The following is a 24,558-nucleotide window of genomic DNA, read 5'->3' as shown; positions in this document are numbered from 1 at the left end:
AGCCAAGCCCCGTTCTCCACCAATGCTGTTTCCAGAATGTGTTTGTAAAGTCTTCACTGAAGTCCCTGAGAGACACAGGCCGCAGAACCATCTCCCAACTGGCTCTGTCAAGGTTCAAGGTCTCTATGAGTCAAGTACAACCACCCTTGTACAGAGGGCTGTTGGTTGGTCTTGGCAGATGAAACCCATACCTTCCCAGGGTTTCATTCATCCAGCTCTTCTTCAGACAACAGGTCCCCACGGTCAGAGAGCTGGTCTGCATTGCTGGTGCTGGTGGCATCATCCTCATCCTCAGAGCTGGCCTCACAGGCTGTGTGGAAGAGTTGCATGAGTTCTCGGAAACGGTGGGAAACCTAGCAAAGGAAAGGGGTTGGGCTCATGGTTCCAGTCTGCTTAAATGAACTTGGCACCCACTTATTATACAGAGCAAGGTTGTGTCTTCTGTAGAAACAGGTGAATGCCACAAACAGAACAGTCTTCCCTGGGAACAAGACTCGGTGATACACACCTTTAATTCCAGCAATCAGGAGGATTCCTGAGTACAAGGCCAGCCTGATCTACTTATTCAAGGGTAGCCAGGGACACAGTGAAAATCATCTCCAAAGAAAACAACAACAGAAACCCACTACACTGACAGGCCAAGCCTTTCCTTAGGCCAAGCTTTAAAAGAACCAGTTGCTTCCTTAAAAGTTCCTTATGACTGTAAACCCCATTGGTCCCATCCTCCTGCCTTCGTTCCCCATCACCCTGTGACCCGCCCCACCTCACCTCAACAGGGGTCTTGTTACCCAGTTGCCGGGAGATGCTGCTGAAGGTGTGGGGCTGTGCGCCCAGCTCCTGGCACATGGTGAGAATCACTCGGTCAGCCTCCCTGAAAGCCAGGCAGCATAGTTAGGCCTGAGGATCGCTTTGGACCTGTGTTACACTCTGCAAACACAGCTTGTTTTTACCTACCTTGTCCACAATACCACCTTCTCCCCAGTGGAGCTGACCTTGCTGTTGTTGGCACAGACAGTAGCTTCTGAGGCTTTTGGCAGGCCCCCCTCTGGACCTTTGCCTTGAGTTCCACTGTCTTCAGCTATGACCCCGCTGGCAGCTTTGGGAGTGATCTCTGAGGCACCAACTCCTGATGAAGTTCCACAGACAGGAGCCACCATATGGGCTGTCTCTGCTTCCACTGGGCTCTCACGTAGCCAGCTCTGAGTACAGACTTTTCCATATGTGTGTCTTCTCCCTGTGTCTCTGGTCCTTGAGGAAACAGGACTGGCGAGGGAAGCGGGGATCTCCACAGTGCTTGGCAGTTTCTCAGTTTCTGATGTATCTGGGAGCGGCACAATAGTCTCTGAATTAGCAAAAGACTTCATGTCCTCGCCCTCTTCGGGAAGTATGGTGGATGTGTCAAGGCAGGAGACAACTTCAGGCCCAGCCTGGTCTCTCCTGACAGAGGAGAGTTCAACTCCAGTCTGAGGAGGAAGCCCGGGAGTCTCTGGTGAGCAGAGGGTTGAGCCCTCCAAGGGTCGCTCCACGAGAGTCACTTCTGCAGAGCACAGCACGGTACTCCCAACTGTCGACCCTGCTTAGGAGGAACATGGGGGATCAGGGGATACACCAAAAACCACACCACTGGGGAGCTACTGGAAAGACGGGGAAGTGATGAAGTCACGCAGCAAAGGAGGGCACGGTTCTTCTAATGGGAAGGAGAAGACTTGAGGAATGTTGAGACAATTTAGCCCTGGCTGTCCTGGAACTCATTCTGTAGACTAAGCTGGCCTGAAACAGACTGCCTGCCCCTGTATCTCAAGTGCAGGGATTAAAAGTGTGTGCCACCACTGCCTGGCATTTTAACAAAATCTTTTAACTATGTGAGAAGGAAGGGAAAAGGGATCTCCATGTTTTCATGACAAAGTGTTGGCACATCCCTGGAAAGGTGTTTGAGCTAGGCTCATCCAGTTTCCTGCAGTGTGGAAAAGGAGGGAAAGGCATAGCTTGGAGTCAGGTTACTGACCTGGAGTGGGTGTCTCTCCCTTTCTGGTGGTCCTGCCAGTCCTAATCTGGGTCACATCAATACTCTCCTGCTCCTCCAGGGCTTCCTCTTCCAACATGTCCTTGCCTTGACCTCCTTCCTTAGTTGCAGGCATAGAACTTGCCTCTTGAAGGGGGCTACTACCCACCAACTCCAGGGGCTCCTTGCTCTTGTAAGATCTGCTGTCACAAACCTGCAAGGGTGACAATGTTCTGGTCTTACTCACGAGGACTGCATTTGTTCTGACAACAACTCACTCTGTTTTGCTCACAGGTTCTCAACTGCTAAGCAGTCTCTCCAGCCACACTTGTTGTTGTTGTTGAGGCAGGGTATCTGTGTAGCCCTGGCTGCCTGGAACATGCTATATAGGGTCTTATTTCCCAGTTTCTTGTCTCTGCCTGTAAAGTGCTATGATTACAAGGGTGGACCACCATATTCAAATCAAAGACTCTCTTTAAAAACTTGCAAAAATGTAACTGTAGTGCTGTGGGATAATGGTCTTGGACTTTGTAAAGATTTGTCGCTTTCTTTTAATAAAACGCTGGCTGGCCAGTAGCCAGGCAGGAAGTATAGGCGGGGCGGCGACAAGAACAGGAGAGTTCTCGGAAGAGGAGTCAGTCTGCAGCTGTCACCCAGACACAGAGGAAGCAAGATGAGAATGCCTTGCTGATAAAGGTATCAAGCCACATGGCTAACACAAACAAAAATTATGGGTTAAGATGTAAGTTAATAAGACTGGTTGTTCATTTCCCGGCAGCCCAGACCCGAATAATCACACAGAAACTATATTAATTCCAACACTGTTTGACCGGTGGCTTATGCATAAATTCCTAGTTAGCACTTACATGTTAAATTAACCCATCTCTATTATTTTCTGTATTGCCACGAGGCTGTGGCTTATCAGGTAAAGTTCCAGTGTCTGTCTCCTTCAGCAGTTACATGGCATCTCTTTGACTCTGCCTACTTTTTCTCTCAATCTCTTCTGATTTCCTACCTGGCTTTACTCTGCTAAGCCATTAGTCCAAATAACCTGATGGTGTGGGAGGTCCTTCTGTATATGTGTTATACTTATTGGTTAATGAATGAAGTTGCTTTGGCCTATAGCAGGGCAGAATATAGCCAGGCTATATGTCTTTGAGTTTGAGGCCAGCCTCATCTACATGGTGAGTATGAAGACAGCCTGGGCTATGTAGAGAGGCCTTATCTCAAAAACAAAAACAGAACCACAAGAAACGAGCACCTGCACAGTATGGCCTAGGCAGTCCCAGCACACCAAGCACCTGCCTCACCTTGCTACTGCAATGACAATTTCTCCTCTTGCTTTTCTTCAGCTTAGAATCAGGACCTCCCTCATGGCAGGAACAGGAGCAGTCCTTGGCCACTTCAGGCCAGTCAGTCTCCTACAAAATACCCCAACTTGATTAGAAACAAGAAACAGCTGCACTGAGAGGCCTTAGTTATGAATGTCCCTCCCACCCTTTTTCTAATGGACCACCTAATACCCTGGAGGTCACTGACCCAATCTTGACTCAGCCTGTTGTGAATCCTCAAAGAAAGCAGCATCCTAGCAGCCCACAAGCCTCAGACTTTGAGAAAATGCACTGGAGATCTCCAAGGTAAGATCCAGACTACTGACTTTCTGTCTCCCTTTGTATAGAGACTCCTCACTTAATAAAGCAAAGACACACTTTTGATCCCAGCACTTGGGAGGCAGAGGCAGGTGCATCTCTGAGTTCGAGGCCAGCCTGGTCAACAGAGTGAGTTTTAGAAAAGCTAGAGCTACAAAGAGAAATCCTGTCTCAGAAAAACAAAAATATAAAACAACAAAAAGACCTCCTCTTTGGGCAAGTGAGATGACTCAGTGGCTAGAGGCATGAGGACCTGAATTTAATCCCTGGTATCCAAATGTCTTGACCTTCACAAATGTTCAGTGGCACATGTGTATCCCCCCCACTCTCTCCCACAAAGTATGTAAATGTAAATTTTTAACTTAAAAAAAATAGCCCAGCCGGACGATGGTGGCGCACGCCTTTAATCCCAGCACTCGGGAGGCAGAGGCAGGCGGATCTCTGTGAGTTCGAGACCAGCCTGGTCTACAGAGCTAGTTCCAGGACAGGCTCCAAAGCCACAGAGAAACCCTGTCTCGAAAAACCAAAAAAAAAAAAAAAAAAAAAAAAAAAAAGGCCCATGCCTTAATCCTAGCATGACACTGAGGTCAACCTTGGTTTACATAGTTCCAAGGCCAGGGCTACATAAGAGTCTCTATTTCAAATAATCATCATCATCTTTAAAAATAGACTAATTTGGAGGCTGAAGAGGTAGTTCAATAGTAAGGACAATTATGTATTGCTCTTGATTAGGACTTGAATTCAGGAGACCCCAAATCAGGAGGTGCATAAACCACCCTTTACCCCAGTTCTAGGAGATCATAACCTTCTTCAGATCTCTGGGCACTTGAACTCCACAGATATATTCCTAAACACAAATTTTTCTCTAAAATTAATACATCTATATTTTTTACTATATTATATGCACATACATGCTTGTCATACCACATGTATGGAGGTCAGAGAACAGTCTGACCATATGGGTCTGGTGACCAAACTCTCTCTCGTCATCAGGCTTGGAGTCAAGAACTTTTACCCACTCACTGGTCAAGGCTCTTTCTGGTACCGAGTACGAGCAGACTCTAGAGCTAAAACTAAGCCACCTATGTCAGTGTCCCAGCATGGACACCTGACAAGGTCACTCTGGCATTGTCTTGTCTTGGCTCTTTAGTCACATAAATAAAGCTTTCCTCAGGATTACTATGAAAATTACACGAGCTAATTAATAATCTACATGGTGCCACATAGTAACGCAACTGCTACGTCTATCATTAGAGGGCTCTATTTCCTTCCATGGGCAAAATTGAAAAATTAAAACCCATAGGTAAGAAAAAGGGTAGCACTGAGCTAGGGAGAAAAGCATGAACTACAATCTGTTTTGTTTTGTTCCCTTTTCTGAGATAGGGTTTCACCATATAGCTAGCCCTGGCTAGCTTTGAACTTGCAGCAATACCCCTGCCTCAGATTCTAAGTGTTGAAATTATAAGTATGTGGCATCATGCAGGGCTATGATTCCTTCTAATGAAGTCTCATAGGTTCTCCACAGCAGCCTCACCTTTGGGTTGTTCCCCATGAGCATCTCCAACCTTAATACTGTGAGCTATCCTACATACAACATGGATATATGCAGAGTTTAATCCAAAGCTTGATTCATGAAAAGTAGATATTTCCCAAATATACCTTATCATGATTCTGGACCCCAATCTCCTTTCTCCTCTTGCTCTTTGAGGCTGTGGACACCTTAGCAGGTTCCTCTTCCTCTTCTACATCAGGGAGGATCACTTCTTCAAAGCCATCAAACTAAACAAGAATTGGTGGTACTAGGCAGACTGGCCAAACCCTCCCGCAGACAGCCTTCCCCTTGACAACCTCAGGGCCTGTACCTCATACTCTTTCTCTTCAGTCCAGTTGATCTCTTCAAAGTCACCCATCCGACTAGCTGCTGGGCGCAGATGATCAAAAAAGATGGAGAACTCATCCTGTAGGTGGTCATGGCCTTTGAGGAGCTGCCACATCTGTGTCTTTAGCTGAGGAAAATTGGGAAGGCTAGGAAGACATCTGGAGAATCTTCCTAGACTGCAGTCAAACCAATCCCAAATGAATCATTAGTCTGCCTTCTATAGGCAGCAAAGCTTTTTTTAAAAGTCTCTTATTTTTCGATTACAAGGATTTATTTGTTATTTGTTTGGTGTGTGTGTCTGTGTGTGGATGTATGCAGCTACTGCACACCTGTGGAAGTCAAGAACTCCCAAGGATCAAACTCAGATCTATGGCTTAGCGTCAGTGCACAGAGGCCAGTACATACCTAGGAAAGAAAGTCAGTTCTCACAGGAGCCCCAGAGATTGAATTTATCATCAGGTGTTCTGTGATATCTTGATTGCATTCTGATACTCCCAAGACTGACAATAAAGTTTGTTTTGAAACAGAGAGCAGAACTAGTTACTAACTGACCAAAATTAATCTTTGATGTTTTGGAGGATGAGGACAGATGATGTAAAGGGCAAGGCTTAGAGAGGGTCTAGGACGTTCTGAATGGAGGGACGAGAGAGATAGAGGAGGTAACTGGTTGCTTCTCTGGACATTTAGGTTATCACCCCAATATCAGACTCCCAATTTTTGTTCCTAAAGAATAAAGACATCAGACAGGTTTGGCAGCAAACAACTTTATCACCTAAGCCATCTCATTGGCCCATGTTAATGTTTTCGAGACAGGCTTTCTTGTGTACTCCTGGAACTTTCTTTGCAGACCAGGCTGGGCTGGGACTCACAGAGATCCACCTGCCTCTGCCTCCTGCATGCTGAGATTAAAGGTGTGTGCCACTACTTTGATAGCTAAAAATTGTAAAGCATTTCCCTGCTTGCTTCTACAAAGGTGGGAGTCAGGTGGGGAGGAGGGTATACCGATCATAAATGCAATTCCCAGTGACACTACTTTCCATTCCTGCCTTACTGGTCTCTTGAAGAAACAAATGAGGAGTCCGAAGCCTTCCTCACCCACCCACTTTCTTCCAAACCCCTTCCAGTGTACTGACGGCTACAGAGCTTGTGAGGGCCAGTCAGGCTCTGGAGTCCAGGAGCCATTCTTCCATGTCCCTGGGCTTCACACTGTAGCGAAGTAGGAAACATGCTTTCTGCCTGAGTTTATGATACTCCAGAGGGAAAAGATACAGAATACATTAGGCAGAGAGAGAAAGGACGATGAAAAGGGGCTAGAGAGGGCTCAGAAGTTAAGAGGACCTATTGCTCTTGCAAAGGACCCAGGCTAGGTTCCCAGGACAAGACTGTAGTTCACAACCATCTGTAAACTCAACTTCCAAAAAATCCAATGTCCTCTTCTAACCTCTGCAGGCACCAGGCCAGCATGTGGCACACATGTAGACATGTACATAAAACATTCATACACATGAATAAATAGGCAGACGGAGTACCTCAGTGGTATCCTGAGGAAGGCAATCTGCACAGCCTTGCAGGACCTTGATAATCTTCTGGTGCTGGGAAGGGTTCTCTGCAAAGCAGATCTCCAGCTGCCGCAGGAATCTACGACTCTTCTCAAAAGCTTGCTGCTCCTCAAACTACCAAATGGAAGGAAGACAGGAAAGGAATCAGTAAGCGGCTGGATCAGAACTTGAAGGGCCTGAGAAGAACTAAACAATGGGCCAGAGGCTCGGGTTATGACTGAATTTTATTTAAAATCTTGGCCGGGCGGTGGTGGTGCACGACTTTAATCCCAGTACTTGGGAGGCAGAGGCAGGGGGATCTCTGTGAGTTCGAGGCCAGCCTGGTCTACAAGACCTAGTTCAAGAACAGCCCCCAAATCTACAGAGAAACCCTGTCTCAAAAAAAACAAAAAAAAAAAAAAAAAAAAGAAAAAAAAAAAAAAAAAAAAAAAAAAAAAAAAAAGTATTTAAAATCATAACAGCCAATTGTGGAATTGTGGAATTCCTAAGAATTAAGATGCGAATGAGTGACTTAACAGAAGCATCTAGGATTCTAGGATCAAGGTCAGCGTGGGGTTCACAATGAGAATTGTGTCAACAAGTAAGTAAAGGAGATAACTATATATCAAGTTGTTATCAAGTTGTTTTGTATTTATTTTACAAATAATAAAATCAAATACTCAAACTCTGTGGAACTTCAGAGTTTACAAATTATTTTTTTAATAAATCTATTTATTTATACATATACAGTATTCATCCTGCATGTATGCTCGGACGCCAGAAGAGGGCACCAGATCTCACAGATGGCTGTGACCACCATGTTGTTACTGGGAACTGAACTCAGGACCTCGGGAAGAGAGCCCCTGCTCTCAACCTCAGAGACATCTGTCAGCCCTGAAAATTATTTTGCACATGCATTCATTCATTCATCACAAAGATGCCAGGATGAAGGTGGACATTTTATTCACAATTAACCATCAAATGCTCACAAATCTATGAGAACGCCTTGATAATTCCCTTCACTCCTATTGCTACCCACTGACAGGAAGTCTACGACTGACTTCTGCTCCTTCTCCCTCCCTCTGGTCTCCATTCGTCCCCTTCTGTCTCTGCCTTTCAAGTACAAGAACAAGTAGGAGCGGCCATGCTCAATTTGCCGTTCCTCCCATTTCAACTCTTAGGCTTCAAATTTTTGCTTTAATTATTTTTTTTATTGGCAGTAATTCATTATGTCCCCCAGGATATTGAGAACATATGAATCCTAGGCCATGAAGCAGCAGCAATCCTTCTGCCTCAGTTTACTGTTCTACTCTAGTGTTCTATGAAGTATCACCATAAAGGATTATGTATGACATATGTGACGATTTTTATAATCTACATATTTTACAGACTTTATTCATAAAAATGAAACCTCTTAGAAGGCAGAAATCTTAATTTTTTTTTAAGTACTACAGTCACAGCATCTCTGTGTTTCCCTGGCACTCAACCAACATTCAGGAAAAGAAAGAGCTGGGACATAGTGGTGCACACTTTTAATGCCTGCACTGGAGAGGTCACGGCTAACCTGGTCTACACTGTGCGTTCCAGGCCAGCCAAGGCTACACAGAGACTCTGTTTTAAAAAAGGGGGGAGGGGGAGGAACCTAAAACAATACTTTTCTCCAGTGAGGAGAGAGAGAAGAATAGGACTTACGGAGGTCTCTACTGGTACTACAGAAAACACTGTAAACAGACGGGAGGAGAGAACTGCAAAGAGAAAGACCTGAGAAGACTTGGTGAAATGGGCTGAGGGTGACCCAAATGAATCAGAAGACTGGAACTATCTGACTCGGCTGTATTCAAGCCCTGTCTGCTCTGAGCTAGAGTCTGCTGTGCGGACTGTGCGTCTCTACTTACTAGTCCACAGGACAGGGCTTGTTCCGGAAGCAGGAAAGCAGCAAAGTCCTTCAAGAGCTGAGGCCAGTCTTGGAGTAGGGTTTGCAAGCTTTTGTACAGATCCACAGCAGTCTGCCTCTGGGTACTTGACTCAAACTCATAGATGACTTGAAGGAAATCTTCATACTTGCCAGGGATATGCTGGAGAGCTTCTCGTACCTACACACAAGACTTCCAATAGTCAACATCCTTTCCTTGGGCCTCCAGAACATGCAAGGGCACAGGAGAAAGAGTCACGGTCACAGTTCTAAGAGTTAGCCTTCAGAGGCTCTCCCTGACCTGAGGCTGACAAAGGACACAGAATAAGCAGCAAGGCAGACTTGCTTTTCTCTGAGGGGCAACTGGACAACCTGTATTTTCTTGAGATTAGAGTCACAAAACTAAGGATTCCTAAGATTGCCTTCATGACATGAGTCCCAAATATAACCTAATAAGAGGAATTTTTGGATTCTAATACAGGTCATACCAGGTACATTAATACCCGAACTTAGAATGTTAATAACAGCAGACAGCAGCAGCAACACCAGCAGCTGCATCAGCTAAGTGCTCTGCCGGATGATTAACTGAGAAGCAAGCAGCTACACAGGGTAGCAAGAGACAACAAAAGCCTAGGGTGTACATCTCGAGATTAGCACACCAGGCTACATACTACCTGCCATTCTTTTCACTAAACGCTCACTAATGGTAGCAGTCAACCCAATCTGTGAACTCACAACGCGGCACTGCAGACAGCAGTATCACCATTCCCCTAATCCCTGGTTGAAAGAGAGATGGGCTGAGGATAAGGGCACTGAGGCTGAACTCTGGAGCCCCTTGCGGGTCTCTAAGAGAACTAACTCTGTGGCAAATGCAAGCAAACAAGGCAGACACAAAACCTATTGTGCATGTAGGAAAAGCCTTAGTTCTGACTGTGCTGGACCAGGCCACTTCCTGCTGGGCGACCTACTTAGTCACAGTCCAGTTCACAATATCTCCTCCAGATCAGCAGCAGCCACGTGCACACAGATGGGCATTAAAAACTAAAGAATTAGCTGTTTGCCTACCCTGGTGAGGTAAGCCTGGGCAAAGGCCAGGTCCTTCTGTTCCCGGAGGGGGTCCCGATCAAGAATGTCCTCATCATACAGCAACAAGAGCTTGGAGGTATCCTTGCTGGCCCGAGCCCGACTGCCCCGTTTGTTCCGAGCTCGATGACCGCTTCGGCTTTTTCCAGCAGTTTTGATGTTGTCTCCTTGGAGTACATGTGAAAAAAATTCTTTCTCAATCCTTATAAATATGCAACCCACCATAAGTGCACTCTTCCCATACAGTGATGCACAACTTGGAAAAGAATAGCCAGAAAATGGAAGACAAAACAATCTGCCTCCTTGCATAGGCATAGCCAGCTAGCAGCAAGAGCAGCAAAGTGCTGGGGAGGCGAGAACACTGAGGACTGCCGCTGGAACACCCAGTCCCATGCCAGTTTACAATGACATTACAACGGAGAGAGGCACTGTAACAAACAACACTGCCTGAGCTATGCAGTAAGACCCGGCCTCAAAACAGAGAAGTTTAAGGAGTAAACATGAAAGCCAAACACTTCATAACTTCAAGAACAGAGGAGGCAAGAACCACAAATAAAACAGAGTGACTTCACGTAAATGAAGTGTTGAAGAGATTCTAACTTTCTGTCTTTTGTGTTTCAAAGGCGCCAACCTATTCAGTTTGGGGAAGGAAAGCTGCAGAGAGAGAAAGGAGCCTCTCGGCTACTCGGGGACTCTGTAAGCTGCACACTGTGCACACTGTCCTCTGGGCACTGCAGCCAAGGGAGAGGGTCAGCTGCACTCACCTGGTGGGGTTATGCTGGTCTCTACTTCTGGGGCAGTCTGGGGTGAGGCCAAGGTTGAAGGGGGCTTCTCAGCAGCATCTCCAACTGCTCCATCATTCACTTCATCCTCTTTCTGCAAGGCTTCCATCCCTTCTGCCTCCTCTTCCTCTTCTTCTTCTGGCTCAGAGTTCTCCTCCTGGGAGTTCTCTTCCTCAGAATCACCCTCCTGACTCATGCTCCTTTCAGAAGCCAGCCACGTCAGCTTCTCCATTGTTTCCTAAATGCACCCCAAAGACTGTTTACAAGGGCTCCTAGCAGCTCACAGAGCTGAAGTACAGGAGCAGGGTCAGGAGGATCCAAGGTAAAGCAGGGTCACCACTCTGGACTGGAGAAGTCTGAGGGCACTGGGGACAGGGACAGGCAAGACATGACCCATACCTAGGAGGTTTGTAACTCTCTCTCTCTCTTCTTGTTGGGTGTTGTTCTTTGCTTCCTTTCTGAAGGGTTGGGGATGGAATCAGGGCCTTGCACATGACAACTACATGCTCGATTACATACCTATTTCTCCAGTTCTTAAGAGCTATTTAAATTTTGCTTTGTATTGTGAGATGGGGTTTCTCTGTGTAGCCTTGGCTGCCCAAGAACTAGGTCTGTAGACCAGGCTGGCCTGAAATTCAGAGAGACCCACCTTCCTTGCCTCCCAAGTGCTGGTACTAACAGAAGGGCCAGCTAAACTTTTTTTAATCATTACATTATTATGAGTAGAAGAGCTTTGCCTACATGTATACCTGAGTACCATATGCCTACAAAGGCATGAAGAGGGTACACGATCCTCTGAAACTGAAGTCAATGTAGACTGTGAGAAGCCAGGTGGGTGAGGACTCAAATCGGGGTCTTATGGAAAAGGAACAAGTGTTCTTTTGTTCTGGTTGGTGGTTTGTTTTAGACAGGATTTCTAAAATGCAGTAAAAGGCAGTACTGGGATTCGCTCTGTCCATCAGGTTGACAGTGAACTCGTCTACCTGCCTCTAATCCTGAGTGCTGTGGTTAAAGACCTGCAATACTACTGCCAGGCACAGAAGCTGTTCTTAACTGTGGAGCCATCTTTTCCCCACCATGCGTTTTTTTATTGTTGTTGTTGTTTGTTTGTTTTTTTAAAATCTTGTTTATCTATGTCTGTATACATATGCTGGGGGTCCATGCATGCTGTGGAACCCATGGGAGGGACCCAGAGAATCAGTTATAGATATCAGTTCTCCGTACACCATGTGACCCCATGGAATGCACTCAAGCCATTAAGGTAGGCAACAGGTGTCATTTTACCTATAGCCCCTGTGCTATGAGCTTTGCTGTTGGTTTGTCTGATATTTAAAGTATGCTCAAGGGGTCAATGAGATGGGTCAACAGGTACAGACAACAGCTGTCAAGCCTGACATTCTGAGCTCAATTCCTGGGTCCCACATGATGGAAGGAGATAACCACCTCCTCCTGGTCCTCTGACCTCTATACACATGCCATATTATGCACATACCCAAATAAATAAAAGAATAAATGCAAAAATAAAAAAATAAAGTATGCTCAAGCGATTCAAACTGACAATGAAATATACACAACCCAAAGAGAATGTCCCCTTTCCATAGCACGTCACAAGTCTCTAAATTATGTCCCATAATGCAATCACAAGTCAAAGGACACTTTACGACTATAACATACAAAGGAACATTCTACTGAGTCCGCATATACTTGCAACTACTCTGGTTCTTACCTGGAGCTCTGGGACAGACAGCACAGACTCCTCAGAAGCTGATGACAGTTCATCTTCTTCATCCTGGGTGAGGTCATCAAAATCATCCTCCTCTTCTTCCTCAGGCCCATCTTTCTCTCCTCCAGTGTCTGGTCCTGCTGGGGTCCCCACAGACTGACCCTCAGCACTGGCGGAATCCTCAGGCTTCCCTGGAGGACTGCTAAGCACCATGTCCTGCGCCATGGAGGACGGAGTGCTTTTTGGTAATCCTTTGTTTCCAACTCCACTTGTGCGCCCCTCATCGGGCGGGTCTTGGGACACAGAAAGGGATTTAGCGGGCTGAGTCTCCTCCTTCTGCAGGACTGTGTCTTTTCTCATCTCTAGAGCACTACTCAGCTTCTCCTGAGGGCAGCCACTGTCTGCTTCCACAGAGCATTCTTTTTTCACTTTCTCTCCAGGGAAGTTAACAGAGATTTCCTCCACACAGTCCTCAGCTTCTATCTTCACCATTTCTTCTAGATCCTTCGGTGCACAATTCAGAGATTCCTGAAGACCGGGAGACAATGGCTCTAAAGCCTGCCCAACCTGTTCTATTTTCACACCTGTCCAGCCATGGGCACTCGATTCAGACGACGCGCCCTGGCTTTCTGCACCGGATGAAAGATGCCATGGCCGAGGCTCCTCTTTGGAGAAGACAGCAGCACAGAGGGGAGTTAGTTCCTGGGGTTTCAATGTGGACTCAGAGTTTTGAGGAGCATTTTTTCCATCAGCAATACCCAAGTTCGCTTTAGCCTTATCTTCAGGAATAGATGGTACAGGAAGAGTCAGAGGATTGCCAGAAACAATTAAGGGTGAGATGGAAGAGGCCACGAGCGGTTGGGTTAACGGGCAGGGGAAGGAAGGGTTAACCAGGAGAGTGGTGATAGGAATGGTCTGCGGATTTGGGGCCACAGCTGCACTAACAGGCTGGATAACGTTACAGCCACTGGCTAGGCCTACAACCTTCACTGTGGCGGCAGGAACCGTGAAGATGACAGGTGTGGAGTGGATGATGGGGGCAGGTTTCACACAAGGAGAAACCTTGGCCGCTTTTCTTCTTGTGGGCTTCCGCCTCACATATGGCTTTCGAAATTTCGAAGGGGCAAGTGAGGGTAGCATTATCTTGGGTGCAGAACAAGAAGGCAGTGGTGGCTGAGACTCAGACAGGGGGAAGCTGGTCCTGGCTTCAGGACCAGAAGGTACAGCAGGCTGTGCTGCAGGAGACTCAAAAGTATCTTCTCCGCTGACCCCCACAGGAGGGAAACCTGGAAGTGTCTGTAAGACTGTGTTTGGTTGCATCAGATGAGGAATTTGGACCACCCTGTTGCTTGGAGGGATTTTTGATTGAGTTGGCCAGGTTGATATTTTCCCAGGGTTGAACACGGGCTGAACACAGGGACTCGGTTGGATGAGGAGGGGCTTCTGGACCAATGGCCGCTTCTGTCGCCAAGCCCTTCTGGAAAAACGCTTGGAACCTGGCTTCAATTTGAGCACCACACCCTTGGGCATCAGCAATGGGTACCGAGTTGCACTCCCCACTTCAGGGCCGGCTTTCTCCAAGTGCTGATCTGTGCCGCTCTCTGTGGCTGTGGTCACATTTGCTCCTTCTGCAGCGCCTTCAGCTATGTTCCGAAGTTCATCCTGAATGGACTGCAGACTGGCCTAAGGAAACGGAAACACTGTGCTCTAGCACATGTCAGAATCTAGGGGAAAGAAAATGACCTTTCTGGGCTCTAAGGATTAGTAGAAGACAGTCCCGATAAGGGTTTCTCCGTGCAGCAGTGTTCTAGGAAAACCACATCTCAAGTGTATGACCTTCCTGAATTTTGTGTCAGAAATTATCATCTAACTCCTACAGGAACTTTTAGGGACTTCTGCCTCATGCAGCGTTGAAGGATAGCCAGACCTTTAGCCAGAATGGGAGCCGGTGTTCCTCCTTCTCAATGGGCGGTTTCCACTGATGTGGCTGGATCTCTTCACAGCACCTCACGAGAACTGGCAGCTGTTTGGTCTTCTTATAAAACTAAGCAAGAAACCATATTTTAAAGTCATATTTGTTCAGACTGGGAAATGGGGAGGAGGGGCTGGTTTTCTGACACACACAGGGATGACTCAGTAATAAATGTTGAATATTTGTGCATTTCAAACAATATTCCTCTAATTCATGAAAGTCTCACAAATATTAAATATATAAATGTAAATGTCCATCCTGATTATACCGACACTCAAAACTATCTCAGCACTTAGAGGAGAGATAGGGGGATCACTGGGACTTCCAGTCTAGCCTGGTCTACAAAGTGAGTTGCAGGACAACTAGAGCTGTTACTCAAAAAACCCTGTCTGGAAACAAACAAAAAGACTCAAATTATCTTCCCCAAGGACACCCCTTGGAGGGAAACTTGGAAATGTAGGGAACACAGAAAAGGAAGTCAATAATCTTATTAAACATTTGCTTGAGCACACAGCCCTTACCCTCCTCTAACAGAAGCGACTTTCACCAAGGAAGAGTGGTGAGCGGAAAAGACACTGCCAACCAGGCGCAATGGGGAAAACTGTGACCCCAGAGGGAAAGGAAAAAGAAAAGATACACTGTGACGGTTTCAATTCCAGAGTCAATGGGTTGGAGGTGCTGGCACGCACCTTTAATCCCAGCACTTGGGAGGCAAAGGCAGGCAGATCTCAGTAAATTCTAGACCAGCCTGGTCTGCATGGCAAGTTCCAGGACAGCCAGAACTACACAGATAGATTCCTGTCTCAAACAAACAAACAATAAAAAGAATAACTGGGCCAGGCAGTTGGCCTGAGCATGAGAAAATAAGTTCCTAAGTTCATAGGTACAAGGAAGAACAGACTTTCTCAAGTTGTCCTCTGACCTCGTGTGTGCATCTGTGCACTGTGGCATGTACATGTCCTTACCAAGAAAAATAAGTGTGATTTAAAAAAAAAAAATTAATCAATCAAGGGGCTGACAGATAGTTCAGCAATTAAACGTGCTTACTGCTCCTGCCATGGACCTGGATTCAGTTCCAAAACCCACACTGGGCGGCTCACACCCATCTGTAACTGTAGTTCACAGATCCAATGTCCTCTTCTGACCCCCACGGGCACCTGAACACACACGGTGCACATACAAGCAGGCACACACAAATACACATATAAAACGACAAATCTTACACACACATACACAAATTGGAAGTACATCAGTAAGTAAGGTGAGTTGGGGGTGTGGTTTAGTGATTCCTCGACTCTTAGCACTGAAGGAGGAAAGAGAAGGGAAGGAAAGAGGGAGGTCAGAAAGAGAAAGGAAGGCAGGAGGGCAGGAATCCATGGTTGAGATTAGTAAGTCGGTGATAAACCTACTGTGTAATGAAGGGGTAATCACATCACCTTCCAACAATGTGGGCAACGAGGAAGAGGGATGAAACACTTCCACAACTAAAGCCTCGAAAAAGCTTCCTGGCTCTTTAAACTACTTAAATCTTTTCTCTGTTGTTTGTTTTCTTATTTTTCTCCTCTCAACAGGATAATGTTATAGAGCCGTGGATAGACCCAGACTCACAGCAATTCCAGGCTCTCTGTCCCGTGGGAGCAGTGGTTAGGTCTATGACACCACACCTGGCTTACCTTGGCTCAGCGGTTAAGAGCTCTCATAGAGGACCCCAAACTGATTTCCCAGCACACCGCTGTCAGCCCAGGCGGAAAGGAATCTCTCTGTATAGCCCTGGCTGTCCTGGAGCATGCAATATGTACAGGCTGCTCGAGATAGAATTTACTGAGATCTGCCTGCCTTTGCCTCCCAAGTGCTGGGATTAAAGGTGTGCACCAGCACCTCCAGCCAGCCATTGACTTTGGAAATGAAACTATCCCACTCTGCCCCTTCCTCTTCCTTTTCCCCTGGGATTACAGCTGTGGCAGGTGGCTCACAACTGCACATGACTGCAGCTTAAAGGAATCTGAACCATTGCACACGACTGTATGCACCCACACACAGACACAGGCTTAATTAAAAAACAAAAGCAGCCCTGCGGAGAAGGTTTGGAAATGCCATACTGTCGACCTGTAGAACCCAGAGGAAGGGAGACACAAGAGGGCTAAAAGGGTCCGGGACTTGTGGAATCCTTTGGCCTGAATAATTTCTTACTAGGGAATATCCAAAAGGGAGGCTAAGATGAAGGTACTCCAGAGCAAATTAAGAGCAAAATAATGGATGACTGTCTTACAAAGGAAAGTTGGAACAGTGGGAGACGCTGTCCTTTGAACTGTCCTCTCTGGGAGGGACTTCACTGCCTTCACGGAGAGCTGAAGGAAGAGAAAGGGCTGGGTGCTCCTCTGCAGGAGGCACAGGGGAGCTTGCAGGAAACACTCACTTTAATCACGTTGTTAGGAGCTCTGTTCTGGTTGAGGTTCTTGATTCTCACCGTCAGCTGGTGAGCGGTCTTACAAGTTACAAGGTACTTGCTGATTAGAGGTTTAGGAAACTCAGTGCCTTCGAAGTGCTTCAGTCCTAAAGCTAGCAGACTGAGAGAGAAGCAAAGATACAACCTAACTTCACAGACCTTTCTTCAAAAGAGCTCTCCAAACAGCTCATGCTTCACGAGCGCCTTCTACACCTTCAGATATTTACAGAGTGCTGAGTACTTTAAAAGCAAACACAACTGGATCAGTGGCGTAGAGAAGACCCTACATCACTCCCACAGCACTGATAATAAAATTGCTTTAAGTTCACTGTGCAAACATCCTTGGTGAGTTCTTGGGATAACAGCACAGAAGAACGCAAAGTCAATGGCACACTCTCAAAGCCCCGGTGGCTGGGGCAGGAGATGCCATGCTCCGACCAGCCTGGGTCCACGGCACAACCCTTTATCAAGAGAACAAGGGCTGTCATGTAACTCGCTGGACTGAACTCCAGTACGCCCAGCTTGGTTTCAGATATAACATAATCAGGGCCAGTGATCCAGCACTAGCCAAGCACTAATGAGGCTGGTCACATTTCAAAACAATAACAAAAACCATAACATCTCACAGAGTAAGCTGCTACAGGCATGGTGGCACACTCCTGCAACCTCAACCCTGTTGAAAGGCTGAGGCAGGACCACTGCTTTAAGCTGGAGGCTAGTCCAGGCCACACAATGACACTGTTGTTTTCCTCCCCAAACAAACAAGAAGAAAACCAACCTAAATAAAAAGGAGGAAAAGTTCAAAATAAAAAAAAAATAAATAAATAAACAAGAAAAGCCCAAAACCAAAAACCTGCTCTTAGAATTTTAGAGCCAAGAGGGTTCAAGGTTCAAGGCCATCCTCACTGAGGTGGATTTTCAAATAAGAGACTGGATCGTGAGGGCCTGCCTCAGACACTAATAATGAATGACTCAGAGGATTAAATGACAATTTGAAACCTTTGTGCCTTTTCTTTGTTGTTGTTGTTGTTGGTTTGTTTTTCTTTTTCTTTTCTTTCAAGACACGGTTTTCTTGTGTGGCCCTGGATGTCCTGGAACTTGCTCTCTGAAGACCAGGCCGGCCTCGAACTCACAGAGATCAGGCTGCCTCTGCCTCCCAAGTGCTAGTATTAAGAGCATGGGCTGCCACCCCCTGGCAAGTCCTTGTGTGTTTGAAAAAGCAAATGACAAAATTACTTAAATTACTGAAGCTCTATCAGAATTCCATGAAAGAGCTAAGGCGGTAACTCAGAGTACCCAGCACACACCAAGCCCTGAGGGAATCTAACACCCAGCACACTAGGCTACAAGGCTCACAGCTGTATTCTGACCTATTAGGAGGAGGAGGAGGATCAGAACTTAAACTCCATTGGGGTAAAACGAACAAGGACCAATGTCTTTGGGAGGGAGGAAAAGAGCTTAAAAACTCTTACTTTGAGTATTTCCTTTTGGTACTACATTAAGATTGGCTTTCCAAGAAACAAAAGGTTAAACAACGCTTTTAAATGATTCAAAAATGTGTGGCAGGGCTGGAGAGAGGGGGTCAGCGCTTAGGAGCACAGCCTGCTCTTCCAGAGGATCTGGGGCTCAGATTAGAGCACCCACATGGTGATTCACAACAGTGCAGAGAACTCCAGTTCCAGGGAATCCAGCAACACCCATTGCTGGTCTCTGTGGCTGTTATGCACATGGTGCACAGATATGATACACAAGCAGGCAGAACACCCATTGCATAAAAGGAAATAATAATAATGATAATCATAATAATAATAATAATACCACGACACGTGTGGCATCTCTGTCCGCCTACACGGCTCTGCTTGGTCACATCTCCGTTCGCTATGCTTTTCGAAAGCAACCGTCTTTCTCCTTCCCTGTGTCTCCTTTCATCCTCACAGCACACTTACTTGTCCTCAGCCTTGGTAAAGATGATCTTATCCCGAGGATTGTTTGCCTTCAGTGAACAGATAGGAAGGAGCTCTGGATACATGAACACCTTGTTTGTGGCCAGGATCCAGGCCACTTGCTTCGGCAAACAGGGAAATTCACTGGCTGTAGGAAAAGATGATCTGTGCTAAGTACCGTCCAAGGACCAAGGGCTCCACAAAGTACAGAAGTCCATGTTAGCTAGCATTCAAGCGGAGATCTTCTTCTCTGCCTTGAACCCCCCAAGTTTTTAGCCATTTCAACCTAACATACGGCTAACAGGAGCTAAACCATGTTGATTCCTTTGTCCTTCCTCGTGTGGAACACTTTACCCCCTAAGACAGGAAGATAAGGCACTTAGCAGTGCACACAAATATTGTTATCCTCAGACATCTTTTTACCCTTTCTCTCTTAGAAAACATAAACTATAAATATTCTACATACTCCATTCCTAAGAATTATACATAAAATATTACTAAAGACTCTCATCTTCACTGCAAACGAAAACCTGAAGCTAAAAGCCAGGCAGTGCTGGCACATGCCTTTAATCCCAGCAACTGGGAGGTAGAGGTAGGCGGATCTCTGAGGCCAGCCTGGTCTACTAAGTGAGTTCCAGGACAACCAGGGCTGATACATAGAGAAACCTTGTATCAAAAAAAAAAAAAAAAAAAAAAAATCACAAAATCAAACCAACCCAAAACAAAATAACAAGCATGCATCTCCTACCAGTCTTCTTGACAGTTTTCTGAGGACTGCAGTCCAGGCTGACATGTGTGAAGTCTTCAATGAGCTGCATAGCTCCCATCCAGTTACAGGGTTGGAACAAGGTCTGAAACTGGGGGTTAAACTGCTGGTGAAGGGCGACCGAGTTCTCTGCAAAGGTTCCCAGCTCTTTCTGAGGATAAAGGTCAGAAAGGAGATCTACTTCAGACAGCTAATTCCACAGCCCTAAACCTCTGCAGGGGAAAGGGCCCTGCCTGCTAGAGGACCAGAGGCAGGGAAAACTCTCTTAAGTGATAGCATTCCATTCCGACTTCTCTGTCTTACCCTCAGCTACTCGGGGACTGGACCTACAGTCATTTGTCATACTTTAAGTCTCACTCACACCGAGCATTATGCATTCTTGCCATGCATGTTCTCCTTCCAAGTAAGAATCAAATTCAGCGAGGCTATTGAGAAGAATGCTCAGAGCCCTACATTTTAAACTCACACTCACACACACACACACACTTTCTTTTTGGAGAGAATCTCACTGTGTAGCCCTAGAGCCTTGAGCTCATGATTCTCGTTTCTCCTTCACCAAAGTGCTAGAAATAAAGGGGACTACCCCAGCCGCCTCCTGGTTTTAGAAGATGGCTCAGCAGTTAAAAGCATTTGTTGCTCTTGTAGAGGACCCAGGCTCAGTTCCCAGCACGCACAGGGTGGCTTACAACCATCCATAACTCCTGTTCCAGGGGGAGGGGACAACCTTTGGCCGTGACAAAAACCAAGCATGTTACCCACAGACATACATACTTGAAGGCAAACACTCATACACATAAAATAAATCTAATTATTTTAAAATTTCTTACTAGTGCATCTAAAGAAAACTTTCTCACGGTCCTCTGACTACATTAAGAAGTGAAGACACTCATTCACCAAAAAGAACTTTGGTTATTAGCAAACAAACCATGGACCCACAAAAAGGGTTTTCTCCAGGATGCTTTGACCCTGGAGCCCCTCCAAATGGAGAGTTCTTTCTTATCTCCTTTCACAGATCCACTATTAATTCTATAGGAATGAAAAACGGGTGGGGGGAGGGGACAGTGAAAGGGAGAATGGGAAGGAGCAAAGATCCATCAAAGTTTTTAAATCTTAAAAACACTTAAACATGTCATAAACAAAAGCACTTCTATACTAAACACTAAAGCTGTACCTAATCAACAGGTCATGACCTCAACATCCTTAACAACAGAAGTATCAAAGCGTCAAAGGCTGAGGAGCTCAGTAGAGCAACATGCAGCAAGCCCTGGGTTATATCCGCAGCACCCCACAAACTGGGCACTGTAGTGCACATCCGTAACTCTGCCAGTAAAGTCAGGACGATCAGAAGTATGAGGTGAACTACACAGTGAATCTGAGGCTAGCTGGGACTACATGAGAAACTGTCTCAAAGGAAACAAAAACAAAACAAAACAAAACAAAAAAAAAAACTAAATGAGGAAAGTGCAATTAAAATACCAGTAAAAACATTTCCTGAGACTCACTGTTCTATCACACAAACACAGGAAGCCACAGGACAAGAAGGTACATCCAGGAGAGAAGAAGAAATACACATTGCACCCAGTGAATAACATTACCAGTGAAGAAGGACTTGTCAAACTAACGTCAGACTAAGTCTTCTACGGTACGGATGTACGGAACCTTACCAGAAACACTCTGGTGGTGCTGGCCTCGGAGCTGAGGTTGGGGTTGGAGGTGGTGAGAAGGTAGATTTGTGTCAAGAGCTGGACATGCTGGGAAGGAGAAAGATTGACATATGATAACGTGGACTCTGCAGAGACAGATGTGACCAAGAAGCCTGCAAACGTGCCGCATGAATCTTGCTTCTCAGAGGGACTAGAGTAAAAGCAGGATCTTGGCAGGAATTTCTGAGATATTTTCCTTTGAACAAAACTACAAACTCGGACAAACTTGAACCTCAAACCAGAGGGACTGAGACTGAAAGAAGAAAACCTAATACCGTCAGCTACTCGGGTTTGAACGCGTTCTCAACAACTCTGAATTCCCCATCCTGGGCATTATCAGGGTCTTGACCTGCTTTCCTGTCTGCACAAGTCACGGACATGCTGTTCTCTCAGGTTTCCGTGGGAAGCAAGACAGCCATCCCTGACTTCACAACACTGCTCACTTTTGGTTGCAGTGGGAAGCTAGGAGATGACACAGTTACAAGACACTGAGAACAGTCTTGCCTGCTGCATCTGCTGCTGAAGCCTGCTCCTCTGTGCTGGGTCTAGAACCAGAGTCTGATGGACTGTCTCCGTCTGAGGTTTAAGCTTCTCCACTTCAGGCTGTGGTCTGGATGAAGATTTTTTCATTTTCAGCTGTTCAAGCAGCTCTTTCACCGTCCGATGGCGTTCATTTAACAAGTTGGCCAATGGTTCCTCAAACCTATTCCCAACAAGCAAAGAAATCTGTGAACGGTCCTAGGTGCATGACACATTAAACTGCAAGTAGTGACGTTTTATCCAAGCTGAACAATGTTCATCTTCTTTTAAAAATAAAAAAAAACTTTAGTTTTTTAAGGTTTTTTAATTTCTTTTTATGTGCATTAGTGTCTTCCCTGCATGTGTGTCTGTGTGAGGGTGTCAGATGCCATGTAACTGGAGTTACAGACAGTTCTCAGCTGCCAAGAGGGAGCTGGAAATGGAACCTGGGTTCTCAAAAAGAATAGCCAATGCTCTCAGCAACTGAGTCAATTCTCCAGCCCACGTATGTTTACATTTGATCCCTTAATCTCACTATAACCCAGGGTCCATGCTCCTTGACCAAAGGTTTCCCTCAGACTGTTAGGACTGTATCAGATGAAATAATTCTGGTCCCAGAGCATAGTTTAATGGTAGAACACACCACTAGAATGCTTGAAGCCCTGGGGTCAATCTCTAGCTATGCCAAAGAAGACTTTCAATTATCTTCCACCTTCTTTTGATACACTAGCTTGTCTATACAACATAGAGAGAGAGGAAACTGAGCTGAAATAGACAAGCAATGCCACAGGCAGTTGGACCTCACCATTCCTGCACTATAGCAACACATACGTTGTGCCTTCTTCCCAAGGTGACAGAGAAGAGAACCTTCCAAATTACACCATTTGGTCTCTCTTTTACCGGCTACCCCAGCCCGTTCCATTCCGGCTACCCTCCATTCATTTCCACGTTATAAATGTGAGTTCTGGGCTTGAATCCTAGCACCAAAAACAAAACCCCAAAAGTCTGCCAAAGCCTTTCTGCAATGAAATAAGAAAGCAATATGCTAAAATCCAGGGCAGATTAGATGAGGAGAAAGAGTTCCTAGTTCAAACAGAACTAGACTACCTCAGTGCAAACATCCTCTTTCACACATTCAAACTCCTTTCTGGTGCTGCCTGACCAGAACCTCACACCCTGACCAGAAATGCACAGCCTGCAACTCACACCATAGACCAGGCTGGCCTCGAACTTACAGAGATCAGGTTTATTTACTTTCATTTCACGTGTATGAGTGTTTTCCCGCATGTATGTCTGTGTGCCACATTGTTGTGTACCAGTTTTCTCCAAGCCTGAAACAGCCCCCCATTGCAGGCAACCTTTCAGGACCGGAAGTAAAATACTCAAGATAGCTTCAGGACCATTCTCAAGCTGGCCAGTTTCACGATGCCCCTCCTTCCTAGGAGTAACAATAGTGACTGCTGGGCATCCCTCTCACACGTGTCTCGCTGCAAACAAGAAGCAGAGATCATCCAAGCATCCCAGGAGAAGCAGAAACCTGGAAGCAGAGCAGCCTGGAAGAGGTTCAGATCAACTGAGCCACCCAGGAAGGACCCTCCAAAGTGCTGAGCTGCCTGCAGTGTGCTCCAGGTTTCCAGATCTGGTGAACTGTCACCCATAATGGGGTGAGTTTGGGGTGATGCAGCTCTCTCTGAGTCAATTCTTCTGCGATTAACCACAATAAAACTCTTGGGTTCACCAAGTTGGACTTTGCTGGTCGCCTCTCCCCTTTGGTCTGGCCTGAGCTCCCATGCAGGTGATGAGACACATGTGGGCAATTACAATGTGAAGTCTGTCTCACAACACAAGGAGGTCAGAGGAGGGCATCAGATGCAAGGAACTCCAGTTACAGACAGTTGTGAGAACCAAGTGTGTTGCCTGGCTATTGAACGCACATCTTCTAGAAGAAGAACCAGTGTTCCCAAGCCCGGAGCCATCTCTCTAGCCCCAGGAAAGACCTAGCAAAAGAGTTTTTCAGACCACCTCTTGAAACTGTGAGATATGCGGGCAGATGAACGGATCTGGCTTGAGTGCTGGGTGAGCAGAGAAACTGAGTAATTTAAATCACCACTTACTCTGGAAACAAGAAAGAGGAGGAAGATTACTCCCTAAAAAGTTGACACACACAAGCCTTCAGGCACGACTGGAGACTAACAGGTGAGGTTCCCCCCAAATATTAGGGACTGGAAGACAATAGAGGAAGGAAAGACATTACTCAGTGAACTAGGCTTGAGAGTGGTAAGTTTGGAGGGCAAATTTATGGAGCAAAGTAAGACAGGACTGTGTCCACAGCAACGTCAAGAAACAGGTTGTGTCTGCAGGGGCCAGGGACTGAGAGGGGCTGTAGTGGCAGCACTGAGCTCCGTGGTGGAGCACGACCTGTCCACGCTGGGGAGGCTCTAGCGGATCTACAGCTGACTTACAGCACCATGAGGGGAAAATGGAACAAAAGGAAAGCAAAAGGCGAGCTCTTTCCAGGACACGAAAGGAAAGCTCAAACCTGGAAAGATCCGTCTTGAGGAGCAATCCCTAGGGTAAAAATGACCCCAAAGAGAAAGTGTTCCAAACGTGCCTCAGCTATGGTGACATCCGAGTGGCAGGT

At 46.2% G+C, this 24,558-nt stretch overlaps 1 protein-coding gene across 9 annotated transcripts in view; it reads right to left on the bottom strand.

Moving 5' to 3' along the window:
* LOC126516112 (GON-4-like protein) overlaps nucleotides 1-24,558 on the bottom strand; it is a 49,045-nt gene that overhangs the window by 2,087 nt on the left and 22,400 nt on the right. For 6 of the 9 annotated variants that reach the window (XM_050166324.1, XM_050166322.1, XM_050166321.1 and 3 more), the window contains 18 exons: nucleotides 21,903-22,101; nucleotides 21,360-21,446; nucleotides 19,678-19,846; nucleotides 18,933-19,077; nucleotides 16,957-17,107; nucleotides 14,496-14,612; nucleotides 12,572-14,251; nucleotides 10,828-11,083; nucleotides 10,046-10,230; nucleotides 8,964-9,161; nucleotides 7,060-7,203; nucleotides 5,514-5,657; nucleotides 5,311-5,430; nucleotides 3,313-3,423; nucleotides 2,006-2,216; nucleotides 955-1,573; nucleotides 769-871; nucleotides 80-353 (listed from right to left, as the gene is read on the bottom strand). In XM_050166324.1, coding sequence (XP_050022281.1) covers nucleotides 204-353; nucleotides 769-871; nucleotides 955-1,573; nucleotides 2,006-2,216; nucleotides 3,313-3,423; nucleotides 5,311-5,430; nucleotides 5,514-5,657; nucleotides 7,060-7,203; nucleotides 8,964-9,161; nucleotides 10,046-10,230; nucleotides 10,828-11,083; nucleotides 12,572-14,251; nucleotides 14,496-14,612; nucleotides 16,957-17,107; nucleotides 18,933-19,077; nucleotides 19,678-19,846; nucleotides 21,360-21,446; nucleotides 21,903-22,101 — 4,789 coding nt within the window. In that variant the 3' untranslated portion in view covers nucleotides 80-203. Of the gene's footprint in view, nucleotides 1-79; nucleotides 354-768; nucleotides 872-954; nucleotides 1,574-2,005; nucleotides 2,217-3,312; nucleotides 3,424-5,310; nucleotides 5,431-5,513; nucleotides 5,707-7,059; nucleotides 7,204-8,963; nucleotides 9,162-10,045; nucleotides 10,231-10,827; nucleotides 11,084-12,571; nucleotides 14,252-14,495; nucleotides 14,613-16,956; nucleotides 17,108-18,932; nucleotides 19,078-19,677; nucleotides 19,847-21,359; nucleotides 21,447-21,902; nucleotides 22,102-24,558 lie in introns of those variants that run through there. The other 3 variants (XM_050166325.1, XM_050166329.1, XM_050166330.1) reach the window with 3 other exon arrangements.

This window comes from Alexandromys fortis, unplaced genomic scaffold, assembly GCF_014885135.2.
Source record: "Alexandromys fortis isolate MF-2015 unplaced genomic scaffold, M_Fortis_MF-2015_v1.1 scaffold_152, whole genome shotgun sequence".
Taxonomy (NCBI): Eukaryota; Metazoa; Chordata; class Mammalia; order Rodentia; family Cricetidae; genus Alexandromys; species Alexandromys fortis.
The sequence above is the reverse complement of the archived record's forward strand: the minus strand, read 5'-3'. Positions and strand labels throughout refer to the sequence as shown.